The following is a 13,082-nucleotide window of genomic DNA, read 5'->3' as shown; positions in this document are numbered from 1 at the left end:
AACCTCGAACAAGCTACTGTCACTCTCAATTTGTTAGCAAATTAGGTGTGTAGCGGCTTCTTACCCCACTGCCGAACTACTTAACTAATTAGGATGAGGTACGGAATGTTCGTGCCGTAACAGATTACTGTTTCGGACACGCTAACAGCGCAAGTGGTTTTTTGCGAATTGCTGCATGTGGAGGTCTACATTGAAAATTCATGATGAAAAGTTGTAGCACGCTTTCTTCTTCCCTGGCCAGACAGAAGGAGAGGTTTTCTTTTCTCGTGTCTTCTAACGTTGTCTCGATGTCCCTATTGGTTTTCTTCTCCACCGGCCTCACATCCTAACAAGCGAGCAATAAACAATAAATAATGGAATAGCAAGTGAGAATATCCCACAATGTCAAAATACAGGGACGTTACCTGATTTTCATTGCTCTCAATTTCAAAATGAGGAAAATGAATTATTATTATATTAAATCACTCGAGAGCCAGTCAAATTATCGCTTATCAAGCTCCATCTATGTTCACAAAGCATCTCTGCAAGTTTTTGATGAGTCTAGGGCATGGTACGTAAATGTTTTCCGAGGCATTTCAAGAATTAATTCACTCTTATGTTAATTTGAGAATCGCCCACGGTCCACACGTAGGAGGGCTGTTCGAAAAGTATCCGACTTTTACTTGTGAAATCTGTCTTTATTCAGATAGAATTGTTTGGCACCAGTCACCTTCAAAGTAGCCCCCTACAGCTGCTACGCATCTCTCCCAATGCTGCTGCCGCTGCTGAAAACATCTCTGAAATCATCGTTCGGTATGGTGCGCAGCTGCTCCGTCGAATTCTGCATAACGTCTTTCCTGTTCTGAAATCTGCTTCTTTCAGAGACTTTTGCAGTTCAGGGTCACTCGGTACTAGGTCGGACGAATAGGGAAGCTGACAGACCACAGTCGTGTTGTGTTTGGCCAAAAAGTTCTGAATTAATTGAGAACGATGAACGGTTACGTTAGCGTGGCAAAGGTGCCAACTGCTCGCTGCCCACAAATCCGGCCTTTTGTGTCTCATTACTTTACGAAAGTGACGCACAATTTGTTGGTAGTAAAAAACATGGTCAGCATGAGTTTCGCGTTGCTGCAGGCCTACGTCGCTCTTTTGGGTCTCGAGGATGATGGATGCTTCCATTGAGATGACTAGAACTTTGTATCTGGGTCGTAACCACAATAACCTAGGACTCATGACCAGTGATCACTGTGTCAAGGAACTTGGCATTACTGTTCACAGTATCCAATATGACCTGTGCGATCTCCAAACGAAGTTGCTTCTGCCCAGATGTCAGCAACTTTGACACAAATTTTGCTGAGATCCTTCTTAGGTTCAAATGTTCCGCTAAAATGGAATGAATGGCTGCAATACTAATTTTAACTTCGTCTGCAAGTTATCTGACCATGATTCGTCTACCCTATATCACCAGGGTCTTTACGTGATCCACAACCACCTCATTTCTGGATGACCAGGGCCTATGTGAACGTGCTTCATTCTTCACTGATGAGCGGCCATCTTTGAAGCGGCTGTACCGCTCCTTTATCTGTGTGGTACTCATTGCTTCGTTCCCGCTCACTTGTCGAACCTTGTGGGATGTTTCAACTTGATAATCGCCAATCTTAAAACAAAATTTGATGCAACAATGTTGTTCCACTTTGTCTGTTGCCCACAAAACAAAATCCGACGTCTACCAAGTATTCACTTGCCAACGGCTAGCAGAGACTGGTTGTTTCCGCTGTCTTGAAAAAAATCAGACATTCGCACTACGTATGCCTACAAACATAGAGTGTACACAGCCTAATACCATTGTTGGTGTCAATGATAAAAAAAGGGTCGGATACTTACAGCCCTCATATAGCAGCAGAATTGTAGAAGTGATGTAAGAATCCGTTAGACTCGCCGGATTTTTTTTTTTTTGTGATTAAAATATTTTTCTGTCATACTGAAAACAAAAATTGTCCAGGTGTAAGCAGCACTCACGCACTGAAGGTTCCGTACAAATTTAATTGCGTATACACACAGTTCATCCTATCTGGAAATCAAGGATCTCGACGATTTTTGCCTGTTATCGACATTGATAGTGGCATGATATTGCTCCCAGGCATTCCAAGACTTTCGAGAATGTTTTAATTTCAAGTTTGAAGTCGGGTGACATATGACTAACGAAATATTTTTTCATGTGGTAATTGCAAATTAACAATTTTCGGATTTTTTCTTTGGTTGTACTGCGAAACATTGCTTCCTGCTTAATGAGTGAGTTTGCGAGTGCCAACAAGTGTGACATAAATGTTGATGGCACTGACTTTGAAGCTAACGTTTATTATACCGCCAAGAGACCATAGACGCTAATGTATGACATAAATTTCAACTTGGTAAGTCCACCCTTTCCTGTGAAAATGGGATTTGAACAGTCGGTCAGGCAGACAGACAGGCGGATAACGAAGTGACCCTATGAGGGTACTGCTCTTACCGGTTGAGGTACGGAACTCTAAAAGAGGAAATTTTGATGACGCATCACTTTTCTTTCATTTCAAGGTATCTAACTTCTGACTTCCCTTGATGTAAATGTGCTTCATGTCCCAAATACTGAAGAAACGTTAATTTTTGTTTTTGACCATCTTATTCACAGGCCGCCATGTCCGGGATGTGGAGGTTCTGTCTGTTGCTGACTACAGCTGCAGTGGCGCCAGTCGCGAAAAGTGGCGTGCTGTATCCCAGGGAATCCGAGTCCAGGGAGGTGAGGCCTCTAGACGGCCTCTGGAACTTCAAGCTGGACGCAGACGAAGTAGGCTATACTGAAGCGTGGTTCAACGATGACCTCACCAAGGTAAGTCTACAGGGTGTTACAAAAAGGTACGGCCATACTTTCAGGAAACATTCCTCACACACAAAGAAAGAAAATATGTTATGTGGACATGTGTCCGGAAACGCTTACTTTCCATGTTAGAGCTCATTTTATTACTTCTCTTCAAACCACATTAATCATGGAATGGAAACACACAGCAACAGAACGTACCAGCGTGACTTCAAACACTTTGTTACAGGAAATGTTCAAAATGTCCTCCGTTAGCGAGGATACATGCATCCACCCTCTGTCGCATGGAATCTCTGATGCGCTGAGAATGGCGTATTGTATCAGAGCCGTCCACAACACGAGCACGAAAAGTCTCTGCATTTGGTACCGGGGTTGCGTAGACAAGAGCTTTCATATGCCCCCATAAATGAAAGTCAAGAGGGTTGAGGTCAGGAGAGCGTGGAGGCCATGGAATTGGTCCACCTCTACCAATCCATCGGTTACCGAATCTGTTGCTGAGAAGCGTACGAACACTTCGACTGAAATGTGCAGGAGCTCCATCGTGCATGAACCACATGTTGTGTCGTACTTGTAAAGGCACAAGTTCTAGCAGCACGGGTAGAGTATCCCGTATGAAATCATAATAACGTGCTCCATTGAGCGTAGGTGGAAGAACGTGGGGCCCAATCAAGACATCACCAACAATGCCTGCCCAAACGTTCACAGAAAATCTGTGTTGATGACGTGATTGCACAATTGCGTGAGGATTATCGTCAGCCCAATTATGTTGATTGTGAAAATTTACAATTTGATCACGTCGGAATGAAGCCTCATCCGTAAAGAGAACATTTGCACTGAAATGAGGATTGACTCATTGTTGGATGAACCATTCGCAGAAGTGTACCCGTGGAGGCCAATCAGCTGCTGATAGTGCCTGCACTCGCTGTACATGGTACGGAAACAATTGGTTCTCCCGTAGCACTCTCCATACAGTGACGTGGTCAACATACCTTGTACAGCAGCAACTTCTCTGACGCTGACATTAGGGTTATCGTCAACTGCACGAAGAATTGCCTCGTCCATTGCAGGTGTCCTCGTCGTTCTAGGTCTTCCCCAGTCGCGAGTCATAGGCTGGAATGTTCCGTGCTCCCTAAGACGCCGATCAATTGCTTCGAACGTCTTCCTGTAGGGACACCTTCGTTCTGGAAATCTGTCTCGATACAAACGTACCGCGCCACGGCTATTGCCCCGTGATAATCCATACATCAAATGATCATCTGCCAACTCCGCATTTGTAAACATTGCACTGACTGCAAAACCACGTTCGTGATGAACACTAACCTGTTGATGCTACGTACTGATGTGCTTGATGCTAGTACTGTAGAGCAATGAGTCGCATGTCAACACAAGCACCGAAGTCAACATTACCTTCCTTCAATTGGGCCAACTGGCGGTGAATCGAGGAAGTACAGTACATACTGACGAAAGTAAAATGAACTCTAACATGGAAATTAAGCGTTTCCGGACACATGTCCACATAACATCTTTTCTTTATTTGTGTGTGAGGAATGTTTCCTGAAAGTTTGGCCGTACCTTTTTGTAACACCCTGTATATCGACTCTCAGTCAAAACTTCGTCTGCATTTAGAAATTGGGAATACTAACCAGACCTCGTGGTCTCTAGTTCCTGTGCAGCGATTAATGGCACTTTGGACTGACTTCGATACCAGCAGTTAGCTGTCTATCTTTCTTCGTGCACTGAACACCGTATAACTATTTCCTACCCTTGGCGCTCTTCAACACTCAACGAAGTCAGTTCTAAGGTGGCCAGAGTTTAGCTTTGAAGCAACAGACTGCAGCCTTGTTGACGAATGTTAATGCTGTTCACAGGCGTTCGACGCAACTGTTAATTGAGCAAGCCTTAATTGACTTAGCGTATCCAGCTGCTGCTGTGGTTCTTTTCATCGCTGGTTCAAACGGACTTAGATTCACATTTTCGCGCGAACTTGTCTTCAGTCATCAGACATTAAGTTTTAGAACAAATACCTTTTTTTCTGATCGTATCAGGAACCATCAACTCGTATCCGTTCTACAGGTAATCACTTGGTAACTGTCACAGGAGTTCTGTGTGCTGCGGCGTCTATGGTTTCTGTATTAGTGTCTGATCCAAATTCTATCGTTATTCCGGTGTCTGTTGTGTTCTCGAATTTTTTCATTGGTTTTACACCTCTTCTGGGTACTTGAGGCAGACATGAACTCCACGACTCAGAAAAAGTCAAGGGCGGGTCCTTTAATACCCCCACCCGCATTCTGCAGCTTGGCCTTCGGGTGGGAAACAGGGTATTCAGCCAAATAGATGGGTCCGGCAACATCACCTTTGGCCAGGTAGCTTGCAGCTGGCGGCAAAGACGAGCATAGTAGTGCTGTGGCTAGTGCCGAGAAAGTTAGTATCTGCAACGTGTTGTTAGTCATATAGGGTAGTGACAATGAAGATGGAGAATAGTATAAACGTCATGGGTAATGAATGGAGCCAGACACTTAAAAAATTTACGATCGGAGATGATCGATCAAGAAGAAGTATGTCAAAATTTTTACGCTAAGAAATGATCATTTTTTGTCTACACATATGGGAAATAAATTCATGTTTCATTTTTATTACAACAGTAGGCAAGGAATCGGTAACAAACGCAATCAAAAATAAAGGACACCAAGTGTCAAAAAGTGAAACGGTTTCATTCATGCACTTTTATAATCTATGAGTATCATGCCAGAATATTCGTAAACGGCACAGTTCATTCTCATAGACAATGGTACTAATGAGGAAAATGCATTTTTGTATCGTTTTATTTGGCAGAGGAGTCCTCTGCCCTTGGGAAAACGACAAATACGCGCGACAGGTTTCAGTCTCGTTTTAACTCTTTATTTGAGTCGGATCACTCTAAATGTTACAGTTTTCTCAGTAACTCGAGAAGATTACAGACTCTTGTAGTTGGTTAAATAATATCGGCTCTGGTTCCGTACCAAAAACTGCATAGGAAAACCAATTAAAAACAAGGATTCATCCAAGTAAAAATTGTACAACGGCAAAATGGTCAGATGGATAGATTGTATTTTTAAATGTGTTTTATACAAAGCGTAAATATTATCGTTAGTTTATCACCTGAATAAAAGTGCTTCCAGTGAGTGCTCGTTACTATAATTTCTTTCCCGTGAACACTTTCTCGTCATCTCTCTGTCAGTTGGGCATTTTAGATACTTGTTTGCCTTTCCGAAAATGTGTAATAAATATGTAATGTTAATTTTTAGCACAACATTTCTATGTTCCAATAATATGACTTACTAACATTTCAGGGAGTGGCCCAGGCAAAATCAGAAGTCTGCTGCTAGTTACCGAGTTCGGGTAATAGCAATAAGATCAATTTTAGGCAATGCAAGCTGCGGAGTTCTTGAACCGACCTGGTAAAAGTTGCGGAATTCGTGTGAACCGATTGTATGCACGTTGCTATCTGTGCCACTGGGCGCTAAGAGCGTGCTGTGGAGGTTAAAAAAAACCGCAATGTTCGCGATGTCTTGTGCTGGTTGCATGGGGACAATGATGCTTACGTGCACGTCACGTTGGCCCCCTAATCCTTACTGGGGGATATCGAAGGGCAGAGTTTGAGCTTTCGTACTGGCCAGTATTTTCTCTCTGGCGTCTCTTATCCTCGACGCCTCTTTGTACTTTGTGCAGACTCAGTAGAGGGGGGCTGCGCAGCTGGTGCTCGTTGATGTATCTGTCGCATTTTCGTGTGCTCGCAATCGTTGGTTAATATATTAAAAAACTAAAAACCCGCCTCGATTGCGATTGTGATTGTTCTGAAGAAGGTGTAGTTATCTACGCCGCAACCTAGGTTAACACTAGGTGCTTTTCTCGCAATCGAGGCGGATTTTTAGTTTTTTAATATAAACTTATTATGATCGTACAATAGATATCCAAAGGATGGGCCCTGAGTTTAGTTGCAATAAACAAAATTTAGCTAAGTAATAATACAGAGCGAGTCAGATGGGAAGGTACAGGCTTTGAGGAGTGATACTGAAAAAAAGTGCCCTATGAACATTTGTCCCGTTCTTAACGGTTTCTGAGTCCGCCTCTGTGGCGTAGCGGTAGCGTTACCGCTTACCACACAGGGGGGCACGGAGAGATACAGGTGTTCGTTTTTTCTGCGCGTTGTACAAGACTGAAATAACAGAGAATTATTGTGAAGGTGGTTCGATGAACCCTCTGCCAGGCACTTAAATGTGATTTGCAGAGTATCCATGTAAGTGTAGATGTATATGTCGTTAAATATCAAAACTATTTTGTCTTTCAGCTCACAATCAGGGAGTCTTTATCCACTCCTCCCTCCCCCCCCCTCCCCCTCTCCCCACTTGTCACTACACCCGAACTCAGAATCTGTTTATGTCTTAGCTAGTAACATCAGTGCTGAAATGATACAGGAGAAAAAATTGTGTTTGCTCAAGGCGGACCCTATCCAAAAACAAATTTATTGGTAAGCTAACACAGACACAAGGGCGACCTTCAACCTCAAGATGAAATAGAATCATTCTCGCAAACAGTCACAACTGCTCACACATTTCACGGTATTCAAACATATAAAAGTATTAATAATGCATTAGCACTTATCAGAACGCACTTTCAGTTGATACTAATGAATGAGCCACAATTGTCCATTGGACTGTATTAAATAAAATAAAATTTCTGTAACAGTTGTGAAACTATAGTGCAGCGGTAACGCTTGTAATTTAAGTCTATTGTACTTTCTTTGGTGATATACTATAACGAGCGTTATTTACCAGTGTATAAATATTACCGTTAGTGAAAGAAATTATATAAAGCTGGTCCAGTAATATAGGGAAACAGGACTTCCATTATCTATAGCCACGACGAAAGTTCTGCACTCTGAACCGCAGATGTTCATATGTTCAGCGCCGTCGGCTCTAAGCTGCACAAAGTGGACACACCGGCTCGTTTTGTTGGTACTGATTTAATTCGGGGCTACCATCTTATTTATTTATTTTTCAGATTCCGTGAGACTGTGTGCACCAAAGCTATTCGTTCAGAGAATTCACAAAATGCTGATAAAAAGTCTGTTTATTCGGCAGTTTCGGCTAACTAATGAAGTACAGCGTACGTTGATTCACTTCTTAAAACGTTTTACGTTGGAGAATCAATTACCTGCGTCCCCATTGCCTATGATGATATCTGCCGTTGTAGATGACGCAACATCGAGTACAAAAATATGCCTCAGAAATACCGCAGCCTAATTCCCAACAAACCAGTCACACCAAAGATGTAAATGCCTGCATTGTAAGCTCGTGAGTGCTTTGTGTCCGATTTCTGTCAGCCTGACAGAGTCCATTACGCTGTGAATACCCTTTTGTGCTGTTGGTGTGTACGTTTTGAAATGACTGATGAAGACAGTCTGGGCCCGTCGCAGGCACTACGTACTACTCTGAGGATTACGACACTTAGTGGAGCGTCTGCTATATCTACTTTCGTCGACGCTTGTTTCGAATAACAAAGCACACATATAGTGTCATAACTGCGTGAAGAAGGTGGACTTTACACAGCGTGAAAATTATTTAAACCGACCAACTCTGGGAGATTACAAGGAAATAAGAAACATTTTTCTCTTGTGTCATCCGGTAGAGGGCTTAATCGCTCTCAGCACTCATGCAGTTACTCATAGGAAGAATCGTACGAATGTAAGAAATGTCCTTCATGAGCAATTGTTAATCCGTTTCATTTACAGCGTGTGCACAACCTGGAACCAGATGATTAACCACTCAGAGCCCAGTTTCTGCAGTGGAACCAGGAACAGTGTCAAGTACATCCTACATTTCTGTCCTCTGTGCTGTTCACAGGTGAAGCAACGTTCAGGCATTATGGGATCTTCAACGTCCACAATTCGCATGTTTTGAATGAGGTTAATCCACATGCTACATTTATTAGCGCTCATCATTTGTAGTTCTGCGTGAATGTCTGAGCAGATGTTATTGGTGACTGTTTAACCGAGGCATGTCTCCTATCTAGGCCATTAAAATATTATAATTTCCTCGCCAGAGTTGCTGGAATACGTGCCACTTGCTACAGGACAGGACACGAGGTTACAGCATGACGGGGCGACGGCATATTTCAGTCGTTCTGTGCGCCGGTTTTTGAGCCGACAGTTTCCAGAAAAGTAGACTGGCAGTGGTGGTCCTGTACCACGGCCTACTCGATTTTCTGATTTGACCCATCTGGACTTTCTTGTGCGACGAGAGATCTGCAACATTGTTTATAAAGTTTTATTAAATAAATGTTTTTAAAAGTTTAAACTTTGAATGCCTGAATCCCAATTTCCTATCACAATTAAAATTCGATAACTAGTTTCGGTTGCTACTGCAATCATCTTCGGATCGTTCAAGATATGAAAAGACGGTGAATAAGCATTGGAAAGCATCGTTAGTTATACTATTGCAAGTAATGAGCTTTTGATACCACTTCTACTCATGCAACTGGACAATTTCCTATATGACCGTCAACCTGTGCAATTAGCGTCTACAATCTGGCTTGCTCACGGCGACGTTTCCAGTGACGTACTGTTTTTATTTTGGTACTTAGAATGAATGTTGTTGCGTGACTATATTGCTTTCCAATGCTTATTCACCAACTTTTCATTTTTGAACAATCTGAAGATGTTTGCAGATAGCAACCGAAACTAGTTATCGAATTTAATTGTGATAGGAAAATTGCGGTCTTTTTTTAAAAAAAAACTTATTTAATAAACCACATTAAGACGCCGTCTGTTCCCCCTGACCATGTTAGGCTTCACTTGTTTATAAAACTCGGTAAATCAGAAGAGCATCTCGTTGCCCCAATAGTAGCAGAAGTAGTAGGAATTAAGGTCACTCTTTCAGTCTTTGACTGCGTTAGACGGAACATGAATCACGGTGTAGCCTTAGTTTACAAATCAGCGAGGCATTTTTGACGCTCTTGCCCTCGAAAGGCAAAGGTCCCGAGTTCGAGTCTCGGCCCGGCACACAGTTTTAATCTGCCAGGAAGTTTCATATCAGCGCACACTCCGCTGCAAAGTGAAAGTCTCATTCAAGAATTAAAACTTGTTTGTGTTACTTTTTGTCCTCACAGGAAAACAGATTAGAAAAAGTGTTTTCGCTGTCCCATAGAACCTGCCAGAGTTGGTTAATTTAAGTAATTTTCGTCCACTGAAAACTCCCTCTATCTGTTTTAAAAATTCCTCGCAGGAAAATAGGACCTTAAAGAAAAATAATTGTTTCAGAGTTCCGTGCAAGCTCATCGGTTTAAATGATTTTCAGCCTGTACATACTACATGAAACGTTGCGTGTAGCCTTGAACGAGTGGCTGAAGACGGGAACGAGTTCTCAGATGGTGTTTCTTTTTTTTGTCTCTATAGCTAAACGGAATGACCCAAACAAACCTGTCGCTGCTAGCGTGTATTGCGAGGTGCTCCTACAGGAGGTGAAAATATGGAAACACCACAAACACATCACATTATCGTGCCTAATATGGTGCAAGAAAACCGTTGGCATTGAAAACAGCTTCGAGTCGTCTCGCAGTGGATAAATACAGGTCCTGTATGATTTTCACGTGAATCTTATGCAATTCTTTCAGGAAATAGTGACAAGTTCAGGTAACAGTAATGGAGATGGAAGGCGATCACGCACCATTTTCTCCAACGTTAAGTAACAAAGACGCAATAATATTGAGATCTGGTGATTGGGCTGGCCAGAGGAGATGAGACAGTTCATTCCAGTGCTCACAAAACCAGTTCTGGACAATGCGAGCTGTGTGAAAAGGGGTTCTGTCGCCTTGGAACACAGAATCACCGTTGGGGAATAAACATTGTACCATGGGATGGACCTGTTCAGCCAAAATTGTCACATAACCCTTGGCAGTAATGCGATCATGCAGAGTACCCACGACGTCCATAGAATACTACAATATGCCTGCCCAAATCACGGAATACCCGTCACATTTCACTCTTGGTAGCTCGGCCAGAAGTTGGAACAGTGTGAAGGAAGAATCATCTGACCAAATGGCATTCTTCTATTGCTCCGTAGTAGAGGTTTTATGGCTGCGAAACCATGTTTTCCTGTTACGGGCATCTACATCACTGATGAGTGGTTTCGGAATTCAGATTGCCCTGCACTTCCATGCTTATTGAGCTCCCTTCGTGTTTTAAACATGGCTGCTTGGTTCAGTGACCTTTTATAAATTAAAGTTGAACTAAATAAGCCCTCGGTCACAATTTTTAGTCTTTTTGACCACTTCAGTTAGTGCCTTCGTCAGAAATTAAATATTTAAAGCGGCCTATAATACAAGTACAAATTTATGAGAAATTTTTTTTTTATATATAAAAGTGTACTGTTAGTACAAGAAAGAGACAATTGCCGAGCTACAGGTACCATCAGACTGAGGCGCCCGGGTTTGCCATGGCACTCCCGGTGTAATGTTCACCTGCCCGCGGTTGTTCACGCAGGCGCCTCAGTCTGGTGCTACCTGTAGCTCGACAATTGCGAGCAGCCCGTAGTGGCTTGCTTTCCTTGCATTCTACTTTAAAATTGTGACTTAATCTTTTTCGCTTAATATTTATTTTATACGTGACGCGTAAGTACTGCTTCTTTTTGCACTGTTCTACATCTACATCTACATTTATACTTCGCAAGCCACCCAACAGTGTGTGGCGGAGGGCACTACACGTGCCACTATCATTACCTCCCTTTCCTGTTCCAGTCGCGTATGGTTCGCGGGAAGAACGACTGCCAGAAAGCCTCCATGCGCGCTCTAATCTCTCTAATTTTACATTCGTGATCTCCTCGGAAGGTATAAGTAGGGGGAAGCAATATTTTCGATACCTCATCCAGAAATGCACCCTCTCGAAACCTGGCGAGCAAGCTACACCGCGAAGCAGAGCGCCTCTCTTGCAGAGTCTGCCACTTGAGTTTGCTGAACATCTCCGTAACGCTATCACGCTTACCAAATAACCCTGTGACGAAACGCGCCGCTCTTCTTTTGATCTTCTCTATCCCTTCTGTCAACCCGACCTGGTACGGATCCCACACTGATGAGCAATACTCAAGTATAGGTCGAACGAGTGTTTTGTAAGCCACCTCCTTTGTTGGTGGACTACATTTTCTAAGGACTCTCCCAATGAATCTCAACCTTGTACTCACCTTACCAACAATTAATTTTATATGATCATTCCACTTCAAATCGTTCCGTACGCATACTCCCAGATATTTTACAGAAGTAACTGCTACCAGTGTTTGTTCCGCTATCATATAATCATACAATAAAGGATCCTTCTTTCTATGTATTCGCAATACATTACATTTGTCTATGTTAAGGATCAGTTGCCACTCCCTGCACCAAATGCCAATCCGTTGCAGATCTCCCTGCATTTCGCTGCAATTTTCTAATGCTGCAAAAAAATGGCTCTGAGCACTATGGGACTCAACTGCTGTGGTCATTAGTCCCCTAGAACTTAGAACTAGTTAAACCTAACTAACCTAAGGACATCACACACATCCATGCCCGAGGCAGGATTCGAACCTGCGACCGTAGCGTTCTCGCGGTTCCAGACTGCAGCGCCAGAACCGCGCAGCCACTTCGGCCGGCCTAATGCTGCAACTTCTCTGTATACTACAGCATCATCCGCGAAAAGACGCTTGGAACTTCCGACACTATCTACTAGATCATTTATATATATTGTGGAAAGCAATGGTCCCATAACACTCCCCTGTGGCACGCCAGAGGTTACATTAACCTCTGTAGACGTCTCTCCATTGAGAACAACATGCTGTGTTCTGTTTGCTAGAAACTCTTCAGTCCAGACACACAGCTGGTCTGATATTCCGTAGGCTGTTACTTTGTTTATCAGGCGACAGTGCGGAACTGTATCGAACGCCTTCAGTTTTCAGTCTTCAAACTGTATTTCTGTGCTTTTACATAAGCAAAAAGTTACCATGTCTGCTGTTGTCAAATAAAACTTTGCCTGTGAGTTCATGTACTAAATACTGTTCATTTTAACAGTCAGCTGTCTATATTTTATATGTTAAGTAGCCTACTTATATTTACGGCTACTAGATGGCACTCTTGGTGTAATGTTCAGCTGCCCGCACTTGCTAAGACGGGCACCTGTCTGTTGCTACCTGTGGCTTTATAGGTATGAGCAACCCACAGTGGCTCGCGTTTCATGTATTCTTTTTAA

The 13,082-nt window shown here is 42.9% G+C and overlaps 1 protein-coding gene across 3 annotated transcripts in view; it reads left to right on the top strand.

The window, feature by feature from the left end:
* The window catches only part of LOC124547136 (beta-glucuronidase-like), a 216,956-nt gene that overhangs the window by 116,133 nt on the left and 87,741 nt on the right, over positions 1-13,082 (top strand). For all 3 annotated transcript variants that reach the window (XM_047125089.1, XM_047125088.1, XM_047125087.1), the window contains exon 2: positions 2,648-2,845. In XM_047125089.1, the coding sequence (XP_046981045.1) occupies positions 2,654-2,845 (192 nt within the window). In that variant the 5' untranslated portion in view covers positions 2,648-2,653. The remainder of the gene's footprint in view (positions 1-2,647; positions 2,846-13,082) is intronic.

Source organism: Schistocerca americana, chromosome 1 (assembly GCF_021461395.2).
Source record: "Schistocerca americana isolate TAMUIC-IGC-003095 chromosome 1, iqSchAmer2.1, whole genome shotgun sequence".
NCBI lineage: Eukaryota > Metazoa > Arthropoda > Insecta > Orthoptera > Acrididae > Schistocerca > Schistocerca americana.
This window is presented reverse-complemented; position numbering and strand designations above follow the sequence as displayed.